Source organism: Podarcis vaucheri, assembly GCF_965113315.1.
Source record: "Podarcis vaucheri genome assembly, chromosome: 13".
In the NCBI taxonomy this organism is placed as follows: Eukaryota; Metazoa; Chordata; class Lepidosauria; order Squamata; family Lacertidae; genus Podarcis; species Podarcis vaucheri.
This window is the reverse complement of record NC_138751.1, coordinates 1323604-1348846: the sequence shown is the minus strand read 5'-3', so window position 1 is coordinate 1348846 and position 25243 is coordinate 1323604. Positions and strand designations below refer to the sequence as shown.

The 25243-nt window shown below is 49.8% G+C and overlaps 1 protein-coding gene and 1 long non-coding RNA gene across 2 annotated transcripts in view; one reads left to right on the top strand and one right to left on the bottom strand.

Annotated features, from left to right (window-relative positions):
- The first annotated feature begins 97 nt into the window (after nt 1–97).
- LOC309518045 (2-acylglycerol O-acyltransferase 3-like) lies at nt 98–11154 on the top strand. Its single transcript, XM_082197838.1, has 8 exons — nt 98–214; nt 2260–2367; nt 4456–4526; nt 4781–4985; nt 6479–6650; nt 9491–9693; nt 10218–10564; nt 10907–11154. The coding sequence occupies exons 1-7, from the start codon at nt 148–150 to the stop codon at nt 10370–10372; spliced, it is 981 nt and encodes a 326-aa protein (XP_082053964.1). The 5' UTR covers nt 98–147; the 3' UTR covers nt 10373–10564; nt 10907–11154.
- The window catches only part of LOC309518146, a 32452-nt gene continuing 9467 nt past the window's right edge, over nt 2259–25243 (bottom strand). The window contains exon 2 of the long non-coding RNA XR_014213358.1: nt 2259–2482. This is a non-coding gene — a long non-coding RNA (uncharacterized lncRNA). The remainder of the gene's footprint in view (nt 2483–25243) is intronic.

The window sequence follows — 25243 nt, the reverse complement described above, 5'->3', positions numbered from 1 at the left end:
ATCCAGGTCAGAGGCCACCTGTGCTGAACACACCTGTGTCTTCACGCTCTCCCTTCTGCCAAGGCAGGGGCCCCTCCTGGCTGCAGTCCTGCTGCAGATCCCCCCCCCCCAGGATCTCTTCCTCTTCCTGAGACCCAGGGTCAGAAGATGGCACTGCAGAAGCACCTGGAGGCCCTTAGTGTCTTCCAGTGGGTCCTCACCTTCCTCTTCTTTGGTAAGTTGGGAGCTGGGGTGGGAGGGAGAGAGGGACGGGCAGGGGGTGCTCAGGGAAGAGGGGCAGCTTGGCCTCCTCTTCCTGGGGCCTTAGAATCATAGAATCATAGAATGATAGAGTTGGAAGAGACCACAAGGGCCATCGAGTCCAACCCCCTGCCAAGCAGGAAACACCATCAGAGCACTCCTGACATATGGCTGTCAAGCCTCTGCTTAAAGAGAGCTCCACCACACTCCTTGGCAGCAAATTCCACTGTCAAACAGCTCTTACTGTCAGGAAGTTCTTCCTAATGTTTAGGTGGAATATTCTTTCTTGTAGTTTGGATCCATTGCTCCGTGTCCGCTTCTCTGGAGCAGCAGAAAACAACCTTTCTCCCTCCTCTATGTGACATCCTTGGCCCTTGGGAGGTCCTCTGGCAGGCCAGGCCCCTGTAAGAAACGTAAATCTGCCCTTATTCCCTTATGGGGGACACAAGAGCCCTTATAGAGTCCTTTGCAGGTTCTCCATCGGTCGGAGAAAAGAACAGAGGCCAAGCAGAGAATATTGAGAAGCAAAGCAGCTAGTCTGATGTATATTGATCTGTTGCAACAGAGTGCCCTCTTCACACACAGGAGGAGGAGGACCCCGAACCAAGGTGTGCCCGACTTTATATATTCATTTTAAATTGGCCACCCTGGAGTCCAAGACCACCCCCAGTAACATCATGCCTACATCACAGAAAGTGTGGTCCAGAACAGAAATCCAAGTTACAGATAGGTAGCCGTGTTGGTCTGTCATAGTCAAAATAAAAAAATTCCTTCCAGTAGCACCTTAAAGACCAACTAAGTTAGTTCTTGGTATGAGCTTTCGTGTGCATGCACATTTCTTCAGATACACTGAAACAGAAGTTGCCAGATCCTTCCATATAGCAAGAAGGTGGGGAGGGGTATTACTCAGAAGGGTGGTGGGAATGGGAGATTGGCAGATAGCTGAGATGAGCCTGTTGACGACTCTTAACGACTGCAATAGGTCTTCCAGGAAAAGGCAAGGGGTGAGAAGGTGAAAAATGGCTTAGTCATGTACAATGAAATAAGAATCCAATGTCTTTGTTCAAACCAGGTCTCTCCATGGTTTTAAGTTTGATAATGAGTTGCAATTCAGCAGCTTCTCTTTCCAGTCTATTTCTGAAATTCCTCTGTAGTAAAACAGCTACTTTGAGATCTTGTATAGAATGTCCTGGGAGATTAAAGTGTTCTCCTACTGGTTTTTCTGTTTTGTGATTCTTGATGTCAGATTTATGTCCGTTTATTCTTTGGCGTAAGGTTTGGCCTGTTTGTCCAATATAGAGAAATCTGAGTGCGTTGTTTATCTCCTGTCTGGCAGGTTACCTCTTAATGCTCACTTAACTGGATACCCTGGGGAGCCTGGCCAGTCTTTTATAATGATAAATACTCAGTTCCTGGGCCAGGTCACAGGCTCACCCTATTCATACACAGACATACCCTTCAGACAGGATTTGTGAAGGAAGACAATGGGGAGGCTTTTCCATTTTCCTTCGACCTTGCAGAGAAATCGTTTGGTCAGTTTGGGAGCCAAAATGGTTTCCGGGCTGTTTTCCTGTGCTGCTTCAGACATGTGGTTTATATGTTTATGTACGTGTTTACTTGGTACATTTATGAACAATATATACACACATACACACACACACACATATGTGTGTGTGTATATATAAAACCTTAATTTTTTTATTTCACCCCCTCCCCCAAAAGCCAAACCCCATCTTCTTTTCAAAGCAGCTTTGGGCCAGATGAGTCTGGACTAGGGAGTCAGCACCGCAGGGGGTTGGGCTAGATGACCCTGGGGTGCCTCTTCCAACCTAAAATGTTCTTCTGGGTTAAGGGGGGCTTCAGATCACATCCTCGGGGGTCCCGTGAAATCGGGGTTGTGGTCCCAGGCAGGGCCTCTGAATCCCAGTGATTTATTTATTTGGTTTTTCAAATTTTGCAATCACATATGCAGCATACAACATAAAAACAAGATTCCACAGAATCTCCCCCCCCCCCCAGGTTCCTTCTTCTCCGTTCTCCTGGTCTACCTGCTCTTCACCTCCTTCTGGCCTATCAGCATCCTGTATTTCGCCTGGTGGATCTTTGACTGGGATACGCCACAGAGAGGTGAGTTCCATTCTCCCCAACCAGGGCTGGATTGGGGTTTGATGAGGCCCTAAGCTACTGAAGGTGATGGGGCCCTTTATATGTCCAGCTGTCCGTTGTCCACAACAAATTGTCACTGTTTTTTGTGTTGACTACATGCTATATGGTAATTGATGGACCTCATAGGTATCTAAAGCCATGCAAGCAGTCCATGCAGATCGTAAGATAAAGGTAAAGGGACCCCTGACCGTTAGGTCCAGTCGTGGCCAACTCTGGGGTTGTGGCGCTCATCTCGCTTTATTGGCCGAGGGAGCCGGCGTACAGCTTCCGGGTCATGTGGCCATCAGGACTAAGCCGCTTCTGGCGAACCAGAGCAGCGCATGGAAACGCCATTTACCTTCCTGCCAGAGTGGTACCTATTTATCTACTTGCACTTTGATGTGCTTTTGAACTGCTAGGTTGGCAGGAGCAGTGACTGAGCAACAGGAGCTCACCCCGTCGCGGGGATTCGAACCACCGACCTTCTGATCGGCAAGTCCTAGGCTCTGTGGTTTAATCCACAGCGCCACCCGCGTCCCAGATGCAGATCGTAGGTACCCTATATATAGAAATGAACAAATAAAAATACCCAATAAAAGACAATGGCAGAAAGCTTTTCTCTTTATCTCTTGTGGGATGTAAAACACAGGAGCAGTCAATTACAACATTCCTAGAGTGTACATGTTCAGGCATGGGGAGGGATGTTTGTCCAGCCAGCAGGTAAACTTCCTGGGACCTACTTCCTCCGCATGTGACCAGAGGTGGGTGTGGCCTCACCTGTGCAGGTAATGATAAAAGCACAGGGCAGACCAGCCATCTCTCTCTTGCCTCTCTTCCATTGCTCTAGTAACATCTGCTAAAGATGCCCTCTTGGCTCCCAGCCAAGAGAGGAGAAAGGGACTAACTTCTTATAACATAGATTCTAAATGTATATTACTTTATTAAGCGTGTCTGCCTTCTGGGATCTGATTGTGAACAGAATGTGAGTAAACTCTTTTTATACTTTTATGAAAGACTGTGTTGTGTCTTGTATTTTAAGAGGGAACAAAGGGGAAAATACCAGAGTGATTATTATAGAGGTTCTAGCGAACCTGAGCACACGTTACCGTTGCGAACTTAAAAAGGGAATGTTTTACTCTGCTGATATTTTGGGAACTTTTTAGCACAAGTTGGATAAGCATATACAGTGGTACCTCGCAAGACAAAAAACTCGCTAGACGAAAGGTTTTTCCGTTTGCGATTTGCCTCGCAAGACGAATTTTCCTATGGGCTTGCTTCGCAAGACGAAAACGTCTTGCGACTTTGTTAAACCGTTAAAACCGTGCTTCGCAAGACAAAAAACTCGCTAGACGACAAAACTTGCGGAACGAATTAATTTCGTCTTGCGAGGCACCACTGTAATTAGTCAATATATCCTCTCCTGCATCCCTGAACATTCCCACATCTCTCTCTGTGTATAAAGAGGGCAGAAAAATCAGCTGCATTTATTTATGTATAATTATTAAATGTTACTATAAAAAACACACAAAATCCTGTAATTGAAATGAATCAAAAGAACCCTCCCCAAAATATAACATAGAATCAGAGTTGGAAGGGACCCCAAGGAGCATCTTGCTCCTCATGATTGATTGATTGATTGATTGATTATAATTTTATTTATACCCTGCCCATCTGGCTGGGCTGCCCCAGCCACTCTGGGCAGCTGCAAACAACAACAACAACAACAACAACAACAACAACAACATCATCATCATCATCAAGTATTAATAGTAACAATCAGATCCTATATAAACAGTCACAATAATGTTAAAATAATTTATACCAAGTAAAGCAATATGCACTAATCCATTAGAATCCAATAATAAACACTAAAATTAAACACCAGCAAGTAATAATTTAATTAATTAATTAATTAATTAATTAATAGCAGAGGTCGGGTGGTCACCTGCCAGGGATTCCTCAGCTGCGATTCCTACATTGCAGGGGGTTGGGCTGGATGACCCCTGGGGGTCCCCTTCCAACCCCACAGTTCTCTGATTCCATCCCCTGCCTGAACCCTTGTCTTCGCAGGTGGGCGCCGCTGTGACTGGATGAGGCGCTGGAGAGTCTGGGAGCTCCACCGGGATTATTTCCCCATCAAGGTATGAGAAGGGAGCTGGCAGGGTCTCTGGAACCCCCGGAGACCAGATCACGGACAAGGAGGATGTGGTGGCTGTCAAAGGCCGCTGGAATCTGCGCATGCCCACCAATGGAAAGCGGGGCACGCCTCTGAATGTGACATTCAGGTGTGAGAAGGGGGCTGGCAGGGCGACGGAGGCTGCTGGCCATGGAATCTGCGCACTGACATTCAGGTGGGGGTCCAAATGCCAAAGGCCTCGCCCCTCTTGCCTTGCAGCTGGTGAAGACGGCCGAGCTGCCGCCGACGCGGAACTACGTCCTGGGCTCCCACCCCCACGGGATCATCTGCGCGGGGGCTTTTTCTGTCTTCTGCACTGAGGCCACGGGCTTCTCCCGCGCCTTCCCCGGCCTCTGCCCCAGCCTGGCCCTCCTTGCACGGCAGTTCCACATGCCTGTCTACCGGGAGTACATGATGAGCTCAGGTGAGGCCAATGGGGCGAGGAATGGTGGGGGTGGGGTGGCCCCACCCCTAAGGAGCATCTTCAAGAACCCTGCCTGACCCATCCAATGGGGGGAACCACCCCAGTCTCAGGAATGCCCTCCCTGAGCCCCTCGGAATAGAATTCCCCAGCAAGAATGTCTGTTTTTCCTTCCGTTCTTCGCTCCTGTGCAAATGAAAAGGGGCATTTTTTTGTGCAAATGATGATGATGATAATAATAATAATGATTATTATTTATACCCCGCACATCTGGCTGAGTTTTCCCAGCCACTCTCGGTGGCTTCCAACAGAGAATTAAAAACATGATAAAACACCAAACATTAAAAACTTCCCTAAACCTTCAGATGTCTCCTAAAAGATACCATAGATTCTGGCATATAAGTCTACTTTTTAACACCGGAAAATTCTCTAAAATGTCAGAGGTCATCTTATATGCTGGGTATAGGTTCGCTGGGCAGCGGCAGTGGGCAGCAGGCTCTGCGCCGGGAGGAAGCTGCCCAGCGACGCTAAGCCGGTTTTGCTGGGTGGCTTCCTCCCGGTGTGGAGTGGCCAATTTAGGGGGTCATCTTATACGCCCAGTTCCCTAATACGCCGTAATCCACGGTAATTGTTTTTCTCTTTGACATCTGATGGGAGGTCATTCCACAGGGCGGGCACCACTGCTGAGAAGGCCCTCTGCCCTGTAGCTTCACTTCTCGCAGAGAGGGAACTGCCAGAAGGCCCTCAGAGCTGGACCTCAGTGTCCAGGCTGATCGATGGGGGTGGAGAGGCTACTTCAGGTCTACTGGGCTGAGGCCGTTTAGGGCTTTCAAGGTCAGCACCAACACTTTGAATTGTGCTCAGAAATGTACTGGGAGCCAATGTAAATCTTTCAGGACATGTGTTATATGGTCTTGGCCGCTCCCAGTCACCAGTCTAGCTGCCACATTCTGGATTAGTTGTAGTTTCCGGGTCAACTTCAACGGTAGCCCCATGTAGAGCGCATGGCAGTAGTCCAAGCGGGAGATAACCAGAGCATGCACCACTCTGGCCAGACAGTCCGCGGGCAGGTAGGGTCTCAGCCTGTGTACCTGGTGGAGCTGGTAGAAAGCCGCCCTGGACACAGAATTGACCTGTGCCTCCATGGGCAGCTGTGAGTCCAAAATGACTCCCAGGCCGCGCACCTGGGCCTTCAGGGAAACACTTGTCCCATTCAGGACCAAGGAGTCCCCCACACCTGCCCGCCCCCTTTGCTCCCCCAAACAATACTTCTGTCTTGTCAGGATTCAACCTCAATCTGATAGCCACCGTCTCTCCACCAACCACTTCTAGACACACTGATCCTTTGCCAGCGACCCTTTTGTGCTTTAATAGACTCGCATAATTTCAGAGTTGGAGGAGAATCACGAGGGTCCTCTAGTCCAACCCCCTGCAAAGCGGGGAACCCCTGGAAATGTTTCACACCCACAAGCACCTTTGCTTTCTCCCACTTCCAGGGATGGTCCCAGTCAACAAAAGGTCCCTGGACTTCCTCCTGAGTGGCCCCCCCGGGCACGCGGTGGTCATCGTGGTGGGGGGCGCGTCCGAGATGCTGGACACCGCCCCCGGAGAGCAGCGCATACTCCTTCACGGGAGGAAGGGCTTCGTGCGCTTGGCGCTGCAACACGGGTAGGGGCACCGAGGGGGCAAGGGGGTGTCGGGAGGGTTAGGCGCAGGTCAGCAATATCTTGGGCCTCGTGAGCATGGAAGTGCTTCCTGGTGGATTGTGCCCCAATAAAGCAATTTCGAGAACGGAAGGTCCCTGCCCTTCCTTGCTGTACAACTTCTCATTACGTTTTTCATACATTTTCACAGTAACCTTCCCAACAAATAATTCCACTGTTCCATAAGTGGACTTTCCACCTACAGTGTTTTTACTCAAAGCTTTTCTACTGTGCTGTATCATCATGTATTACAAAAAGATTAGTACAATTATTTTATCATTTTTCTTCTGCTTTTATCTTGAATTCTGTCCATGATTTCATTTGACTGTAATCCACAAACGGCCTCCACCCTTCTGTAAGAAGTTCATCATTCTGATCTCTTAATTTTGCTGAGAGCTTTGCTATTTCTGCCTAGTCCACGTCTTTCAAAAGCCACTCCTCCGTCGTTGGGACCTTCTCTTTTCCCCAATTAAGTTTTCTCTTAATGTATAACAGGCCGTGAATTCCATATGCTAAAGTCCCTGACTTCCCACAGCGTAGCCTCCCTCGCAAGGTTCTTGGTTGGATTAAATGCTCTCCCGGACCCGACATTCCATCTGTGAGTTATGAGCCATAACCTGTTCTGCTGAACATCTATTTCGACTGTGAACAGCTGAGTGCTTTGGCATCCAGCACTCTTCTGATGTGCAACTCTGCTCCTCCCGGCTTCAGCAGAGTATAACAGATAGTGTGTGTGTAGGAAACAGTTGTAGGAACGATTCAGAGTGAAATTCGCCATTTTCCAAGCTTCCGCCCAGAAGCGTTGTGGTAAGCCTGAGTCAAAAAGCATTGCTCCCACCGCTTCCTGGAGCGTTCTGTTCCGCCTTTCTGCCATCCCGTTTTCCTGTGGTGAATGCGGAACCGTCAACCTGTGACATATCCCTTTCTGGCGAACGTAATTCTGCAACGCAGACCCAGTGAACTCTCCACCGCGGTCTGATTGGAAACTGCAAACCCTCAGTGAGAATTGGAGTCCCACTGCAGTGACCCACTCCCTCAGCATGGTGGCAGCTTCACCCTTGTCCTTCAGAGGTATCACCCAGCTGTTTCTGGAGTAATCATCTGTCAAGGTTAAAACCTATTTAGCCCCACCCAGACTTGCAAAAAGGCATAAGGCCAAAATATCTGCATGAACCAACTCAAAAGGTTTCTTGGTTACCTTGTCAGACCTAGGATAACTGCTCGTTTTTACCTTTGCCTCCTTGCATGCTCTGCAATCCAGGAACTTGGCACATGACTTCATTTTGCATCCCTCAGTGCACCCTGATATTTTTCTCACATATCCCCAATTGCAGTGGGACATCCTCCTGTGCCACAAATGATGACACATATAGTGAGTGGGAACATTTGCACACTGTGCTTGTGCTGACCCAGTGTTACCCTTACCTGCTTGAGATGTTTCCAGAATAGCCTGTTTTGACATTTAACACTGAATGCTGTTCAGTGTTCCAGTCCCGCCCCTGGAAATAGAGCATGCATTATTCTCAAAGCAAACCTTAATCCATCTCTAACTAAAGAAGACACAGACAATAGACAGCATTACATCCCTGGGACCACAAATACTTCCAGTTCAGCCTGCAAAAAAGGAACAAAAACAGAGCCAACAGTTGTCAGCTGCCTCTTGGAACCATCGGCAAGCGTGACTGTTTTTCCTTCAGAAACAGCTCTGCAGTTCTGCATTTGGCCACAGATGGCAGCAGATGATGACTGGCTCCACTGTCGATCACCCACCGTTCCCATGGAAATCGCCAAATGATGTGACGTTGCATCTCTGTCAGTTCCCCTGGGACCTTTCCTTGCGTTCCCACACCGGTCCATTCCCCTAATCTGGTTGCCCGGGGCAACGGCCTTGGACGCATTCTGTGCAGCTTCCTTGGGACATTGTTTACGCAGGTGGGTCTCCGAGCCACAACGATAACGTCTCGTAGCAAAAGCCTTCACGGTGTCCTCTTTCACTGCCCCCCACTCTTGGAAGCAGGACTGCCTGGGCCAGCATGCCCCTCTCTCTGCCAATGTTCCTCCTCAACGCATAGGCGACCCGAGACAAACTGCAACGTTAGGTCGGCAAGGGGCATGGCTTCTAGAGTTAGGCACAAATTGTCATAACTCTTGTCTAGTGAGCTCAGAAGAATGTGAACTTTCAAATCTTCTGGAAAATTCACGTTTGACTGTCTCAGTCGGTTAAACACAGCCACCATTTTTGCCACATGTTCTCTGATGCTGTCCCCTGGACGTAGCCTCAGCTCAAACAAACTTCTGGTGAAATGGATCTTGGCTCCTGCTGTGGTTCTGTGATGGACTCTCTCAAGAGTTTGCCACATCGCCTGGGTGGCTGACTCCATAACCTGTGAGTTATGAGCCATAACCTGTTTTGTTGAACTTCTGTTGTGACTGTGAACTGCTGAAGTGCTTTGGTGTCCAGGACTCTTCTGATGCGCCGCTCTGCTCCTCCTGGCTTCAGCAGAGCATAACAGATAGTGTGTGTATGTGTGTAGGGATCTGAGCCATGCAGAGAAACCCTTGTACAAAGCTCCTTCTAATCTAAGAAGCGATTTATTGTACAGCAGCAAAATAAATCAACGACCCGGGAGAGCACGGTGACATGCTGTCTCTCCCTCTCAAAACAGAAAGTAAATCAGCTCACATAACAAAGTGTAAACCCCGTATTTGAACAGCCCCCCTAGTGATAGGACTTAACTTCCCACACTATTAACCCTATAAGCTCTGGGTCTCCTCACACCTTCTTCCTCCTCTTCCTCCTTGCAGGGCTGACCTGGTGCCTGTTTACACCTTTGGGGAGAACGACATTTTCCGACAGATCCGCTTCCCCGAGGGCAGCTTTGCTCGCCGCTTCCAGCTTGGTTTCAAGCAGCTGACCCGCTTGGCCCCTTGTCTCTTCAGCGGGAGGAGTCTCTTCTCCAGCCGCTCTTGGGGGCTCCTGCCCATGGCTGTCCCCCTCACGGTGGTGGGTAAGGACCCAGCAGGCTCCCCATCCCTTCCTTAGCTTTCTCCCTGCACCCCAAAATCCCAACCCACCAACCTGCTTGCAAAGAGACACAAACTCTTCTGCATCGTACACAACGGCAGGTTGTGGTGCTTTCGCCCCCTCCTAGAACTGAACCAGAGACCTGTGGAGTTGGATGGGAGCCCCAAGGGTCATCGAGCCCAACCCCTCTGCAGGAATCCAATGACCAGGCTCGTTTTATGAGGCTTGCTATGGAGGGAGTGGAGATTACACGCACACACAGTTCCTTCTCCTCATCCTTGGAGGTTACTAAGCAGAGGTTGGTTGGCCACCATTCAGGGATTCCTGCATTACAGAGGGTTGGGCTGGATGACCCTTGGGGTCCCTTCCATTCCTGCACTTAAGCCACCCCTGAATCCCAAGCCAGGGTGCAAAGCTGCCGAGGTGCGGAGGCCCTGGCTGCCATGGGTGGGGGCGAGGGGCAGAGCAGACCCCTCCAAACCACCCCTCTTTCTCTCCCTCCTGCAGTGGGGAAGCCTATCCCGGTCCCGCGCCGCTCGCGCCCCACCGAGGACGAGGTGAACAGCTTCCACGCTCTCTACGTCGAGGCCCTGAAGGAGCTCTTTGACGCCCATAAAGAATCTTGCGGCCTCCCGGCCTCCCAGCAGCTTCTCATCACCTAGACTGAGGGACCCAGACTTGACCCGAAGCAGCATCAGTGGACACCAGGTTGCGGTTGGGGGGAGACACGCGGGAGTCTTTGTTCCCCCCATCCCTGTCTGTACACACCATTTCCATTAATCAATCAATCAATCAATCAATCAATCAATCAATCAACTTAACTGGCATGCAGAGAGTCCACAAAAGTATATACAGTGGTGCCTCGCAAGACAAAATTTATCCGTTCCGCGAGTCTCTTCGTCTAGCGGTTTTTTCGTCTTGTGAAGCAACCCTATTAGCGGCTTAGCGGATTAGCGCTATTAGCGGTTTAGCGGCTATTAAAGGCTTAGTGGCTATTAAAGGATTAGCGGATTAGTGGCTAAAAGGCTATTAGCGGCTTAGAAAAAGGGAGGGAAAGCGAAAAAAAATCGGAACACTTGCAAGACGTTTTCGTCTTGCAAAGCAAGCCCATAGGGGAAATCGTCTTGCGAAGCAGCTCAAAAACGGAAAACCCTTTTGTCTAGCGGGTTTTCCGTCTTGCGAGGCACCACTGTAAGTCAAGGCATAAAATTGGAGTCTGCTTATAAAACGATATTCTAAGGCAATAAGGTTAAACACTGTCTTTATAGCCACGTAGTTTCATAGCATCTCTTAGAAATTCTGCTACCTTTATACTTTCGTCTAAGACTGTTCCATAGAAAGGGAACCCCGGAGAAGTCAGAGCAATTTGACCTTTTCCTTTCTGCACGGGGTTTAGATATTTGCCGTGTGAAAGGTGCAGGGTAATAAAGCACGTGGAACCCTGTTTTCCCCCTGCCTTTGTGCCACAACTAAAACGAAGCCTTTCCGGGTGCGGGAATATTCCTTGCAGGGTTGCAGGTGGCGTGAGGTCAAGTCTTGCAAGGGAAAAAGCTCTGCGTTGGTGGGGACGTAAATATGGGTGGGCAATGGGATGAGGGGTGTGCCAGGAGCCTCTAGCCGAAAGGGCATGGGGGAGCTGGTCTGTGGTTCAGCAATTTGCCCATCCGTGCACATCGTGTGCCCTCTCTGCATGCCCCAAAGCAATCACCGTCTGAGCTTGCACCTTGATAATAATAATAAATTTTATTTATACCCCACCCTCCCCTGCCAGAGCCAGGCTCAGGGCGGCTAACACCAGTAAAATTACAGTAAAAACATAACAGGGTGGGGGAAACCAATTTAAAACACAGGTTAAAATGCAATTTAAAATGCAGTCTCATTTTAAAAGCAGCTCATAGATCAAGACCATAAGGGGAGGGAAAACATAAGGGTCAGACTGTGCCTTGGCCAAAGGCCTGGTGGAACAGCTCCCTCTTGCAGGCCCTGCGGAAAGATGTCAAGTCCTGCAGGGCCCTAGTCTCTTGTGACAGAGCGTTCCACCAGATCGGGGCCAGTACTGAAAAGGCCCTGGCCCTAGTTGAGACCAATCGGGTCTGGGTAAAAGGCAGATCTACACGGGTATCCTCATGGATCCTCCTCTTTTTTATAAATAACTCCACAAATGCAGTGACAAATCACACCTGGAAGGCACGCCTACAAACTGGACTATAAAAAAGGTGGATCCAACACTTTGCCGCGCTGCAGCACCACAAAAACATGGATCCGAGGCACGGATCCTCATGAATTCATATGCTTTTTATATCGAAACAAAATAAAACACCATGATACTGTAGACCACTTCTTAGTCTGTAGGCAGAACCAAAAAAATCACGCATCCACTGTTTCGTGGTGCCGCAATGGCGCAAAAACATGGTTAAAAAACACAGATCCTCATGATTTTTGCACTAGATCAGCCCAAACTCACCGTCAAATTACACATCATGGCCAGGGGCACAGCCTGCACCACAAAAAACTCAGATCCACGCCTGTCGTGGATGGAGGACTTGACCTGGCATGTGTAACAGAGACTTGGTTGGATGAAGCAGATGGTCCTGTCCTAGCTGCTGCTTGTACACCAGGTTTCTCTTACACACAGCAACCCAGGTCATGGGGTGGGGGGTTTGCAGTGATTTTTAGGAAGTCACTAGCTTGCATCAGGCGTCCTACTGGAAAGACCCAGTTTTCCGAGTGCATGTTCTGGAAGTTGGGCAATAGGGGCAGTACAGGATTCCTTTTGGTGTACTGACCTCCCCGCTGCACCAAGGATTCCCTGCCTGAGCTGCTTCAGGTCATGGCGGATGTTCTCCTGGAGACACCTAGTTTGGTTGTCCTAGGGGATTTTAACATCCATGCCAACACGACCTTACAAGGGCTGCTTGGGACTTCGTGGAAAGCATGGCCTCCATGGGGCTGTCCCTGAATAAGTTTGGCCCAACTCATAGTCACGGACATGCCTTAGACCTGGTGTTCACCTCTAGTGACGTGGGTGATCTGACACTAAGTAAAAGTGAAACAAAAGAAGTGCCATGGTCAGATCACTTCCTGGTGCAACTGGACTTCTCCGTGACCCTTCTCCTCTGCAGGGAGGTGGGACCAATTCGGATGGTCCACCCCCGCCACTTAATGGATCCAAATGGTAGGGGATGCTTTATCCCATGTTGATGGCCTTTCAGCCGATTCCCTGGTGGCCCGCTGGAATGCAGAGTTAACCAGGGCTATCGACTGTCTGGCTCCGAAGCGCCCTCTCCGATTGCATGGAGCCCGGACAGCCCCGTGGTTTTCTTCGGAGCTGAGGGCGATGAAACAATCGCTGAGACGGCTAGAGCGCCGGTGGCAGAAAACTCACTCCGAATCTGACCGGACACAGGTTAGAGCTCAACGTCGAGCCTACCAAGTGGCGATAGCAACGGCGAAGACGACTTTCTTCACTGTCTCTATTGCATCTGCAGAAAATAGTAGCAGGAGACTCTTTCAGGTGGTCCGCAATTTAATGGAACCACCTGTACCACCAGGGCCTTGTAAAGACCCCAAGATCTCCTGCAATGCTTTTGCAATTTTTTTTGTAGATAAAGTTGCTCATATTTGGAAGACACCACTGTGGGAGCAGGGCCGGGGCAGGAGTGTGCTAGAGCTCTGTCTGGTCAAGTTGCACAGAATCAATTTAAATCCGTTACCCCCGAGGATGTGGACAGGCTGCTTGGACGCGTGAAACCAACCACCTGTCTCCTTGATCCTTGCCCATCCTGGCTAATAAAAGCAAGCCGGGAAGGGCTGGGCGATGGGCTCTGCGGGGTGGTGAATGCTTCCCTCTGTAAGGGGGCATTCCCAGACCTGCTGAAAGAGGTGGTCATTAAACCGCTTCTTAAAAAAACATCTTTAGACCCGGCCAGTAGGGCCAACTATCGCCCAGTCTCAAATCTTCCATTCTTGGGCAAGGTGATTGAGCGGGTGGTTGCTGAACAACTCCAGGCACACCTGGAGGATGCGGACCATTTGGATCCCTTCCAGTCGGGATTCAGGCCTCATCGTGGGACTGAAACTGCCTTGGTCGCACTGGTTGATTATCTCCGGTGGGCTAGGGACAAAGGTGAGAGCTGTTTCCTAGTTCTGCTGGATCTCTCAGCGGCTTTTGATACAATCGATCATAACATCCTTCTGGACCGTCTAGAGGAGCTGGGAGCTGAGGGCACTGTTATACAGTGGTTCTGCTCCTGGTTTTGAAGCACGGATCCCCATGGAACCTCACGCTTTTTGCACAGCCTGAACCACAGAAAACTTGGATCCATGGTTATCTGGCAACACCATGGACCAAAAACGTGATTTTGAAGCACGGATCCTCATGGATCCTAACGCTTTTTGCATTGGGCCACCCCTAACTCACCATCAAATCACACATTATTTTCAGGGGCACAGCCTGCACCACAGAAAACTCGGATCCATGGCTTTCTGGCCATACCGTGGTAAAAAAATGTGGTTTTGAAACATGGATCCTCATGCTTTTCTCATTGGGCCAATCCAAACTCAACGTCAGATCACGCGTCATAGCCAGGATCACAGCTTGGACCACGAAAAACTCGGATCCACAGCTTCCTGGACACTCCATGGCCCTTCCTCCTGGGCTGTGTCCAGAAAGTGGTGGGGGGGATGAGTGTTCAGACCCCTGGGCCCTTACTTGTGGGGTGCCTCGGGGTTCCGTCCTCCCCTCCATGCTTTTTAACACCTACATGAAGCTGCTGGGAGAGATCATCAGGGGGTTTGGGCTCGGTGTCCATCAATATGCGGATGATACCCAGCTCTACCTCTTTTTCAACTCAGAACCAGTGAAGGCGGTGAAGGTCCTGTGTGAGTGCTTGAAGGTGGTTGGAGGATGGATGGCAGCTAATGGATTGAGGTTGAATCCTGACAATATGGAAGTTCTGTTCTTAGGGGACAGGGGGTGGGCTGGTGTGAAGGACTCCCTGGTCCTGAATGGGGTAACTGTGCCCCTGAAGGGCCAGGTGCGCAGCCTGGGAGTCATTTTGGACTCACAGCTGTCCATGGAGGCACAGGTCAATTCTGTATCCAGGGCAGATGTCTACCAACTCCACCTGGTACGCAGGATGAGACCCTACCTGCCCGTGGACTATCTGGCCAGAGTGGTGCATGCTCTAGTTATCTCCCGCTTGGACTACTGCAATGCGCTCTACGTGGGGCTACTTTTGAAGGTGACTCAGAAACTACAACTAATCCAGAATGCGGCAGCTAGTCTGGTGACTAGGAGTGGCCACCGAGACCATATAACACATGTCCTGAAAGACCTACATTGGCTCTCAGTACGTTTCCAAGCCCAATTCAAAGTGTTGGTGCTGACCTTGAAAGCCCTAAAGGGCCTCAAAGGCCCAGTATACCTGAAGGAGCGTCTCCACCCCCATCGTTCTGCCCAGACACTGATGTCCAGCACCAAGGGGCTTCTGGTGGTTCCCTCACTGCGAGAAGCAAAGTGACAGGGAACCAGGCAGAGGGCCTTCTTGGTAGTGGCGCCCACCCTGTGGAATGTCCTCCCATTAGATGTCAAAGAGATAAACAACTACCTGACGTTTAGAAGACATCTGAAGACAGCCATGTTTAGGGACGTTTTTAATGTGTGGCTTTTTAAATTTTTTTATTTCATTTTTTTGGGAAGCTACCCAGAGTGGCTGGGGAAACCAGATGGGCAGGGTACAAATATATTATTATTATTATTATTATTATTATTATTATTATTATTATTATTATCAGTACTTTGTAGGATTTGATAATCTTCACAGGTCTTTTAAATTTCTTATCTATCTATCTATCCCCTCCCCCTTTTCCCTTTCTGTACTTCCCTATCCTTATAAAACTGAATATATATATATTTTTAAAAATTTACGGCTCCAGAGTTTTCTGGGTAGCCCCATATTCATTACCCAACCACCTATGCTGCTCATGGCCAGATCACATTGGGGCACTGCCATGCTGTAAAAAGATTCTCATGAAGCACAAATCCCCATGGATCCTTAGGTTTTTTATGTTTGGTCACCCTGAAATCACTATCAAATCACACCTGATGTATATGACCACAGAATGACCACAAAAACCACAGAGCACAGCCAGGGAACAAACACTATATTAAATACTTTAATCCTCATGGATCGTCATGATTGTTAAATGGGCTCCACCAAATTACATTGTAAGATCACACCAATGTCCATGGAATGACCGAAATAAAAACTATCTGAAATGGTTCTGCATTAGCAAGAACATTGTATTAAAATGACATTCATATCCATAGCTTCTACTGTGAAGAACTGCACCTGGAAATTTTTGACGCTGCTAAACTTCAAGAATATCCAAGGTAGAGATTGTGATGATCTTACCTGTGAATGTAAAGTTTTCTTGCCAACAGAGTTTGTCAGTGCAAACTTTGAAATAGGGGGTCTCCAACGTGGTGCCCATGGGCATCATGGTGCCTGCTGACAGCTTTCCTGGAGTCCACCACGTGTTTTTAGAAAAAGAACAGGATTAGTGGTGAATTGTGCCCAGCATGACTTCAGATTGTTCATAGTACATTTGATTGGCTGCAGGGGCATACGAAGGGGCAGCGGGGTGGTGGTTCCCAGGGGTGCCATGCTGGGGGGAGGGTGACAGTACGGTCGCTGTACTGGCCGCCGCTTGTGCGGCGTCCGTGTGGGCTGCCGCTCTTGCAGCAACTGTACAGGCAGCCCTTCTCGCAGCGACCATATGGGCCGTACGGGCAGCTGCTCCTGCGGCGATTGTACAGGCTGCTGCTCGCGTAGCGTCCATACAAGCAGCCCCTCTTGCGGCGGCCGTACAGGCTGCCGCTCTCCTGGCGATCATACGGGCTGCCGCATGTGCGGCGTCCATACCGTCTGCCATGCATGCACAGTCCGTACAGGACATTGTGTGCGTGCCCATCATCCAGGACTTGTTACCATATTATAGCTGCCGCAAAATCTATCGGCATGCCACCAGAACCAGGGAAGCCTTTGTAGAGTCTGGTGATTAAAGAGTTAACCTCCTTTGTGTTCTGCCCTGGAAGGAGGAGCGTCTGACCGAGGAGGCTACACTGTACGTCACAGGTTTCTTTGTTTCTCTGTGTTGGTTTCACTTCTTCTTCTGCTCCGAGCGCGAAAGGAGACAGAGAAGATGGAATTGAGTTCTGATGGAATGGAATGCTTCTTGCTGTAAAGAAAAGCTTCTTAGAATAGAAGACGTTGCCTGGACTGATTTAGAACTCCCTCTGCTCTCACACGAAAGACGCTGTGTATCAGCTGTTTGTTTTTCTCCCGGGGCCGTGCTTAGCAGAGCGCATGCAAAGGAAGTGTGGCTGGACGGAGAAAGCAATCAATCAATCAACCACCTTGCCAGTTGGAGCTCACACAGTTGAAGCAAAATAAAAGACAGAAGAGTAGATCGGGAAGAAAGTTCCCCAGACTGCAGGAAAAGATAACAGTAGCTCCAGCAGCTGATTCAGTGCAGGCTGCTGAGGGGGTTGACTCCTTAAGATCACCAACTGACTATGAGGCACCTGGAAAGCACTCAGCCTCAAATGACCTCCACTCCACTTCACATTCCTGCCCCCGTAGCCATTTAGTGATCACCATGGGGGGAGGGTTTTGGGGGGTTGGGTTTTTGGAAGATGCCTGTGCGTGAATTTGTTTTATGTGTGTAGATCAGTGCGCGCTGACCAACGCACAGCCTTCGCAGTAGGGCTCTGTTCTGATGGCATGGAGTAGCCACAACAAATCAGTGGATTCCTATCTGCTGCAGCCTTCACCCGCGTTGTAACATATCGCTTGTTATCATCCGCTTGTTCTGCCGTTGAGGACTTCTTGGATCATTCTTTGTCTAGCTCCTTCCCTGTTATGTACTAAGCTTGGATCCTAGAACAATAGGCAAGTAGGATCCTAGAATGCAAGAACTGATTGGCTTGCAGGAAAAGACCAATCAGGCTCCAGGAGGGAAGCAGAATCAGCCAATCAGACGGGACTCATTGTGTAAATAATGTATATCAAGCCTGAGGTTTGGGGTTAAATTCAGTCACTGTTTTACAAGCTGCAATAAAGAGCATGAAATCACTACAGGACTCTGAGCATATTTAATTTTCTTTGACCTTACCAACTTGGGTGACCCTGCTGGGAGTACGGGATTCCCAACGGCTTCGCTCACAAGGGTCATAGGAATGTGCAAGCCCACTCACCATGACAAATGAGAGAACTGAGATAGACTGCACTGAGCCCTGGTTCTCATTAGACAAAGCGTTCCACCAAAAAGGCTCTGGTTGAGGACAGCTGGATAGGATTTGGGCCAGGGACCACCAGTAGGTTGCTGTCAGATGAGCGTCACACTCATGGGGGGTGTATTGGAAAAGAATTCCCACAGATAAGAAAGGTCACAGACTGTTTAGGGCTTTAAAGATTAGACCAAAACATTGAACCTGATTCGATACTCCACCTGGAGCCAATCCAGCTGATGAACAACCAACTGAATGTGGGCTCTCCACGAAGTCCAAGTAAGAACTCATGCATCTGCATTTTAGACCATTTGGAGTTTCTGGAGCAGTCTCAAGGGTAGCCCTGCATATCTATCTCTCTCACTCTCTCTCTCTCTATCACATTTATGCCCTGCACTCCCCGGCTCAGGTGTACAGCAAGTTAAAGTAGTCTAGTCTGCAGGTGACTACTGCATGGATCACCAGGGCTAGGTTGGAAAGGGACAGGTACGGTACCGATCGCCTAACCTGACATAGATTCAAAAATTCCAGTTTGGCTCCATTTGTGACCAATGCCTCCATAGAGATATAAGCATCCAGGATCACACCGGGACTCCTGATAGCGGCTACAGGTGACTATCGTGCCCCATGAAGAGCTGAGAGCTGGCAAACCAAACCGAAATCATTCCGGCCCAGCCATTGGACGCCCATCTTTAATGGATAGAGATTCAGCCGACTCAGTTTCCTCCATCCCAGCACACCCACCTAAAAATTGGCCAATATATCCAGGTTAGCATCTGGCCAGGGCCATGAAGCAGTAGATCCATGATGTTTGTGGTCAGATCTGTGGTTATGTACAAGATATTTGAATAAAGGGTGAAATTGGGGTTCCCCAATGCAAAAAGTGTGATGATCCATGAGGATCCGTGCTTCAAAACCACGTTTTTGGGCCATGACGTTGCCAGGAAGCTGTGGATCCTAGTTTTTTGTGGTGCAGGCTGTGCCCCTGGCCATGACGTGTGATTTGATGTTGAGTTTGGGTTGGCCCAATGCAAAAAGCATAAAGATCCATGAGGATCCATGCTTCGAAACGTTTTTGGTCCATGGCGTTGCCAGATAACCGTGGATCCAAGTTTTCTGTAGTGCAAGCTGTGCCCCTGGACATGATGTGTGATTTGATGGTGATTTAGGTGTGGCCCAATGCAAAACGTGTGAGGATCCATGCTTCAAAACCACATTTTGGGGCCATGGCGTTGCCAGGAAACCGTGGATCCGAGTTCTTCGTGGTGCAGGCTGTGCCCATGGACATGATGTGTGATTTGACGGTCGGTTTGGAGTAGCTCAATGGAAAATGCATGAGGATCCATGCTTCGAGACCACGTTTTTGGGCCACGGTGTGACCAGGGAGCCGTGGATCTGAGTTTTTTGCGGTGCAAGCTGTGCCACGGCCATGACGTGTGATTTGACGGTGATTTAGGGGTGGCCCAATGCAAAAAGCATGAGGATCCATGAGGATCTGTGCTTCAAAACCACGTTTTTGGGCTACGGTGTTGCCAGGAAGCTGTGGATCCGTTATTTTTGTGTTGCATGCTGTGCTCATGGCCATGATGTTTGATCTGATGGTGACTTTGGGCTGATCTAGTGCAAAAATCATGAGGAGCCGTGGTTCGGAACCACGTTTTTGGGCCATGGTGTTATCAGGAAATCGTGGATCCGTGATTTTTGTGGTGGATGCTGTGCTCATGGCCATGATATTCGATCTGATGGTGACTTTGGGCTGATCTAGTTCAAAAATCATGAGGATCCATGCTTCGGAACCATGTTTTTGGGCCACGGTATGGCCAGGCAGGCGTGGATCTGAGTTTTTTGTGGTGTAGGCTGTGCCCCTGGCTATGATGTGTGATTTGACGGTGAGTTTGGGTTGGCCCAATACAAAAAGCGTGAGGATCCGTGCTTCAAAACCACGTTTTTGGGCCACAGTGTCACCAGGAAGCCATGGACCCGTGATTTTTGTGGTGGATGCTGTGCCCATGGCCATGATATTCGATCTAATGGTGACTTTGGGCTGATCTAGTGCAAAATTCATGAGGATCCTTGTTTTTTAACCATGTTTTTGTGCCATTGCGGCACCACGAAACAGTGGGTGCGTGATTTTGTTGGTTCTGCCTACAGACTAAGAAGTGGTCTACAGTATCATGGTGTTTTTACTTTGTTTCAATATAAAAATCACATGAATTCATGAGGATCCATGCCTCAGATCCATGTTTCTGTGGTGCTGCAACACGCCAAAGTGTTGGATCCACTTTTTTTATAGTCCAGTTTGTAGGCATGCCTTCCAGGTGTGATTTGACACTGCATTTGTTGGAGTTATTTATAAAAAAAGTGGAGGATCCATGAGGATCTGTGTAGATCCGCCTTTTACCCAGACCCCAGAGGAACTAGCATTTCCTGCAGCTCAGCATACTGCATTTTAATAAGCCTGGCTGTTTGTAAAGGGCCTACTCTATGGCTTCTTTCTCACCAAATCTCATCCTGTACAGTGGTACCTCAGGTTGCATACGCTTCAGGTTACAGACTCCTTTAACCCAGGGTAGTGCTTCAGGTTAAGAACTTTGCTTCAGGATGAGAACAGAAATCATGCTCCAGCGGCAGGCCCCATTAGCTAAAGTGGTGCTTCAGGTTAAGAACAGTTTCAGGTTAAGAACTGACCTCTGGAATGAATTAAGTACTTAACCTGAGGTACCGCTGAGGGCCTTCTGACAGTTCCCTCCCTGCGAGAAGCCAAGTTACAGGGAACCGGGCAGAGGGCCTTCTCGGTGGTGGCACCCGCCCTGTGGAACACCCTCCCACCAGATGTCAAAGAGAACAACAACTACCAGACTTTTAGAAGGCATCTGAAGGCAGCCCTCTTTAGGGAAGCTTTTAATGTTTAATAGGTTATTGTATTTTCATATTCTGTTGGGAGCCACCCAGAGTGGCTGGAGAAACCGAGCCAGATGGGTGGGCTATGAATAATAAATTATTATTATTATTATTATTATTATTAACCTCCACCCTTTCTTCTCTAGGGAGAAGAGCTCCTGCGCACTGTGTGCCTTTGCAAAACATCCCCGCTCCCTGACGAAAAGTGACGGGGTGGCCGTTGCTTCCCTGCCCCCCGTCCAGCCCAGCCAACACCGCCTCCTCGCGAGGCTCCGCCGCCATTGCCGGCCTCCGCGGCCCCACTAAGACCACGCGAGAAGAGGCCCGTTCTCGCGAGACGTGGAGCTCCCTCAGGGGCCGCTGGCAGGGGAAGGGAAACGGGGCGCGCAGCGGGGCCTTCACTTCTCACCGCCGGGCTTCTCTATTTCTCGTCCCTCGGCGTTACTGCGCTTCTCCGCGCGGAGCCTCCGCCCCTCCCGCCGCCCGAGGCCTTCGAAGGAAGCGCTTTCTTCCCCCCTCAGCGGCCCTGCGGCGCCTTTAAAAGCCGGGACATACCATCTCCGCGGAGTGGGGGGGGGCCCGGGATTCTTCCGAGGGAGAGACGAGCCGGCGGAGGCTGTGGGAATCCGGCTCCCTTCGCTCCCCCTCCAGGCCCGCGCCTCGCCTCGTCCTCCTGCTTCCCGCCTCCCCGGCCAACCGCCTCACAGATCAGCCCCATCTCTCCCCCCCCGCCTGACTCACTTGGTTTGCTCCAGCCGCTCTTCCCGCGCTTTTCTGCCCTCAACCGCCGCTTCCCTCGCGCGCGGGAGAAAGGAACGCCCTTCCGCTTCCGGCCGCTTCTTATAGGCCTCCGCTCCGGGCCGAACCATTGCTTGCTGGAGCGGGGGGAAAAAGAAAGAAAACCAGGCCAGACCGCGCCATTCCTTGATTTCTTCAGGAACCCGTCGTAGCCCAGACAGGCTTCCAAGGCCTGGCATAGATACCGAAGGCGCACCGGGGTCCCTTGTCGAAACAGGAGGACGTGGAATGTACCAACTGAGCTTCTCCCCCCCTCCTCCCTCTTGGCGCTGTTCTCCTTCAAAGGGTTGCTGGACCCTAGAGCTAGCAGGACAGAGGAGCGCAGCAAGAGGCACGTGGAGATGCTGCGGGTTCGATTCCTCTCCCCTGCTGCACAACACCTGGAAGGGTTAATGATCACATTTGTGTCATTTTCTGTTTATTTGGTGATTTCAGCAGATTCCCTGCCTGGGCCACAGAGGATGAAAGGCTTCAGTTCCTGCAGATGTGCATGCTCTGTTTTATTTTAATATTGGGTCAGGAAACATACCCAACCGTGCCTTGAGTTTCTGCAGCGCTGTTGCCTTTCTTGGCCTAAATCAAGAAAACGAAATAGCTTAGGTATAGACAAGACAAACAAGTTGCTAGGTGATATTATTGTTCACTCTATAGGACGCACCGGACCATAGGAGGGGGAGAACAGGGGAAAATATTTTTTTCCCTTGTTCTCCCCCTCAAAAACAAGGTGCGTTCAAGAGCAGGTCGGGGAACAGCGCAAAGGCTGCGTGCAGCCTTGCCGCTGCCCCCCGAGCCTGTGGGGCTGGCGGTGGGGGGAAGCTCTGTTTTCCCCCACCGCCAACCTCAAAGATCGCTGAAGCCTTTGGAGCGCAGCTGCACCCCAAAGGCTTGAGGCACCCCACTGCGCTGCGGAGGCTTTGCGCAGCCATCCCAAAGCTAGAACAGCGAGACGGAGGGCTGCACAGCGCCCCATCTCACTGTTTTGGCTTTGTGCAGCCATCCTGAAGCTAGAACAGCTTCGGGCTGTAGGCTGCGCCACGCTCCCCGGGCTTCGGCCTGCAGGCAGCTATCCGTTGCCGCCGGGCTCCGCAGGCTTGTGGATAGCTTCCTGAAGCCTGTATTCACTCCATAGGACGCACACACATTTCCCCTTCATTTTTGGAGGGGAAAAAGTGCGTCCTATAAAGCAAAAAATACAGTACTAGTTACACTGGCTCTCTTGTAATAATAATAATAATTTATTATTTGTACCTTGCCCATCTGGCTGTGTTTCCCCAGCCACTCTGAGTGGCTTCCTGGAAAGATTAGAAATACATTAAAATGTCACACATTTAAAACTTCCCTTCAGATGTCATAAATGTCAGGTGTTTATTTCCTTGACATCTGAAGGGAGGGCGTTCCACAGGGCGGGCGCCACCACCGAGAAGGCCCTCTGCCTGGTTCCCTGTAACTTGGCTTCTTGCAGGGAGGGAACCGCCAAAAGGCCCTCGGAGCTGGACCTCAGTGTCAGGGCTGAAGGATTAGGGTGGAGACGCTCCTTCAGGGATATTGGGCCTTTGAGGCCGTTTAGGGCTTTGAAGGTCAGCACCAACACTTTGAATTGTGCATTGGGAGCCAGTGGAGGTCTTTCAGGACTGGTGTTGGATCAGTTGTAGTTTCCAGATCACCTTCAAAGGCAGCCCCACATAGAGCGCATTGCAGTAGTCCAGGCGGGAGATAACCAGAGCATGCACCACTCTGCCAAGACAGTGCGCGGGCAGGGAGGGTCTCATCCTGCGTCCCAGGTGGAGCTGGTCCTTGGGAACAAGCCCGATTACACATAAAGGGGGTCAGTTTGGCTTTAGGTCTTTAACTTTGCTCCTTTCAGGGTGGGTGGCAAAGGCCTCTGGGCGTGCTGAGAGGTACTCTCCTTTTATAAACTTTTTAATACATGCGGAGAGTGTTTTGCTCAGGGCCCTTCTCTTTCCCCAGCGAAATGCAGAGCTTGCCAGCAAAACTCCATAAAGGGAGCACTGACTGAATTCCTATGCGTGGATCTTATGCAGTTTGCTCCTGTCTCCGGCTGAGCTCATTTTCTTCCGCAGGGACCCGCGGACCTAGTCCGATGAGCTGGGGGACTGAGCAGCCTCACACCCAGATTTTTCCTTAACAGTAATTCACAACAGACCACTTCATTTATTAATGAAATGCTTGTTTTATGTTTAGGAAATACAACCAGACAGCTGTCGCTATTCAATGTATCATTCTTCTTACTAAGGTGCAAGAAGAAAATAGAGAAAGCATGAAATAATGTTGGTGTCAGTGGATGTGAAAAATAAGCCTGTTTGGCTGACTTTTGTTAAACAGAGCACACACACAAGATATTCCCTTTGGGCTTTCCCCATTTGCCTCCCTTACTGCAGAAGACTATTCGAGGTTGATACGGAAGGGGGGGGCATGTCTTCTTCACCTCCTTCTTCGCTACAATATATCCATTTATTTCCAATTGTCAATGTCAAAAGGGACTACAATCTATAAAATTCATAGAAAATCAACGTGCCAATTTGCTCAATTTCTCTAGGACCCCATGACACCTCCCCTGTCCTGCATAATCCCTCAAGCAAGGTGTCAAGACCCTAATCCTGTCAAATCGCTCTGCCAAGCCCTTCCTCCAGGCGGTGCCAGGTGACAGACTATGCATACATGGACCATTGTCTTCTCAGGATGTGCTTATCTGCGCATATCTCCAGCTCTGCATATTCCCCCCTCCCTCCTCCATCCGGCTCTCTGCATATTCACCCCTCCCTCCTCCATATGTTAATCTGTGTAACCCAACCTCTTAATGTATTCATGATGTAACTGGGATGTATTTTGCACTGTATTCTGGGATATGGAGGGAAATTTCAAACGTTCATGTCACCCCTTTCTCTCTGTTCAATCTAGCCTTGAACCTGTTGCGCAATAAACTTGGATCTTCTGCAGTTTGCTCCTGTCCGGCTGAGCTCATTTTCTTCCGCAGGGACCCACGGACTTAGTCCGACGAGCTGGGTGGCAGAGTAGCCCCGCACCCAGATTTTTTCGTAACAAGGTCAATTTGGGAGAGTTGAAATGGTTTCAGGATTGCTCCCCTGTACTATTTCAGACACCTGGTTTATATACTTAGGGAGGTGTTTGCCTGAAATCAGCCCTGAGTGCTCACTGGAAGGACAGATCCTGAAGCTGAGGCTCCAAGACTTTGGCCACCTCATGAGAAGAGAAGACTCCCTGGAAAAGACCCTGATGTTGGGAAAGATGGAGGACACAAGGAGAAGGGGATGACAGAGGACAAGGTGGTTGGACAGTGTTCTCGAAGCAACCAGCATGAGTTTGACCAAACTGCGGGAGGCAGTGGAAGACAGGAGTGCCTGGTGTTCTCTGGTCCAGGGGGTCACGAAGAGTCGGACACGACTAAATGACTAAACAACAACAACATGTCTTTGCCTTGTACGTTTATGAACATTTAATTTATATTTGAGATCTTAGAATTCTTACAAGAATACCCTCGCCTTGAAACCCTAAAAGGGGC

Excerpts from the sequence above, each read along its gene's own strand:
- LOC309518045 (XM_082197838.1), top strand. The coding sequence starts at position 148 with ATGGCACTGCAGAAGCACCTGGAGGCCCTTAGTGTCTTCCAGTGGGTC. Across the intron at positions 215-2,259 it reads CCTCACCTTCCTCTTCTTTG|GTTCCTTCTTCTCCGTTCTC; the intron begins GTAAGTTGGGAG and ends CCCCCCCCCCAG. Across the intron at positions 2,368-4,455 it reads CTGGGATACGCCACAGAGAG|GTGGGCGCCGCTGTGACTGG; the intron begins GTGAGTTCCATT and ends TTGTCTTCGCAG.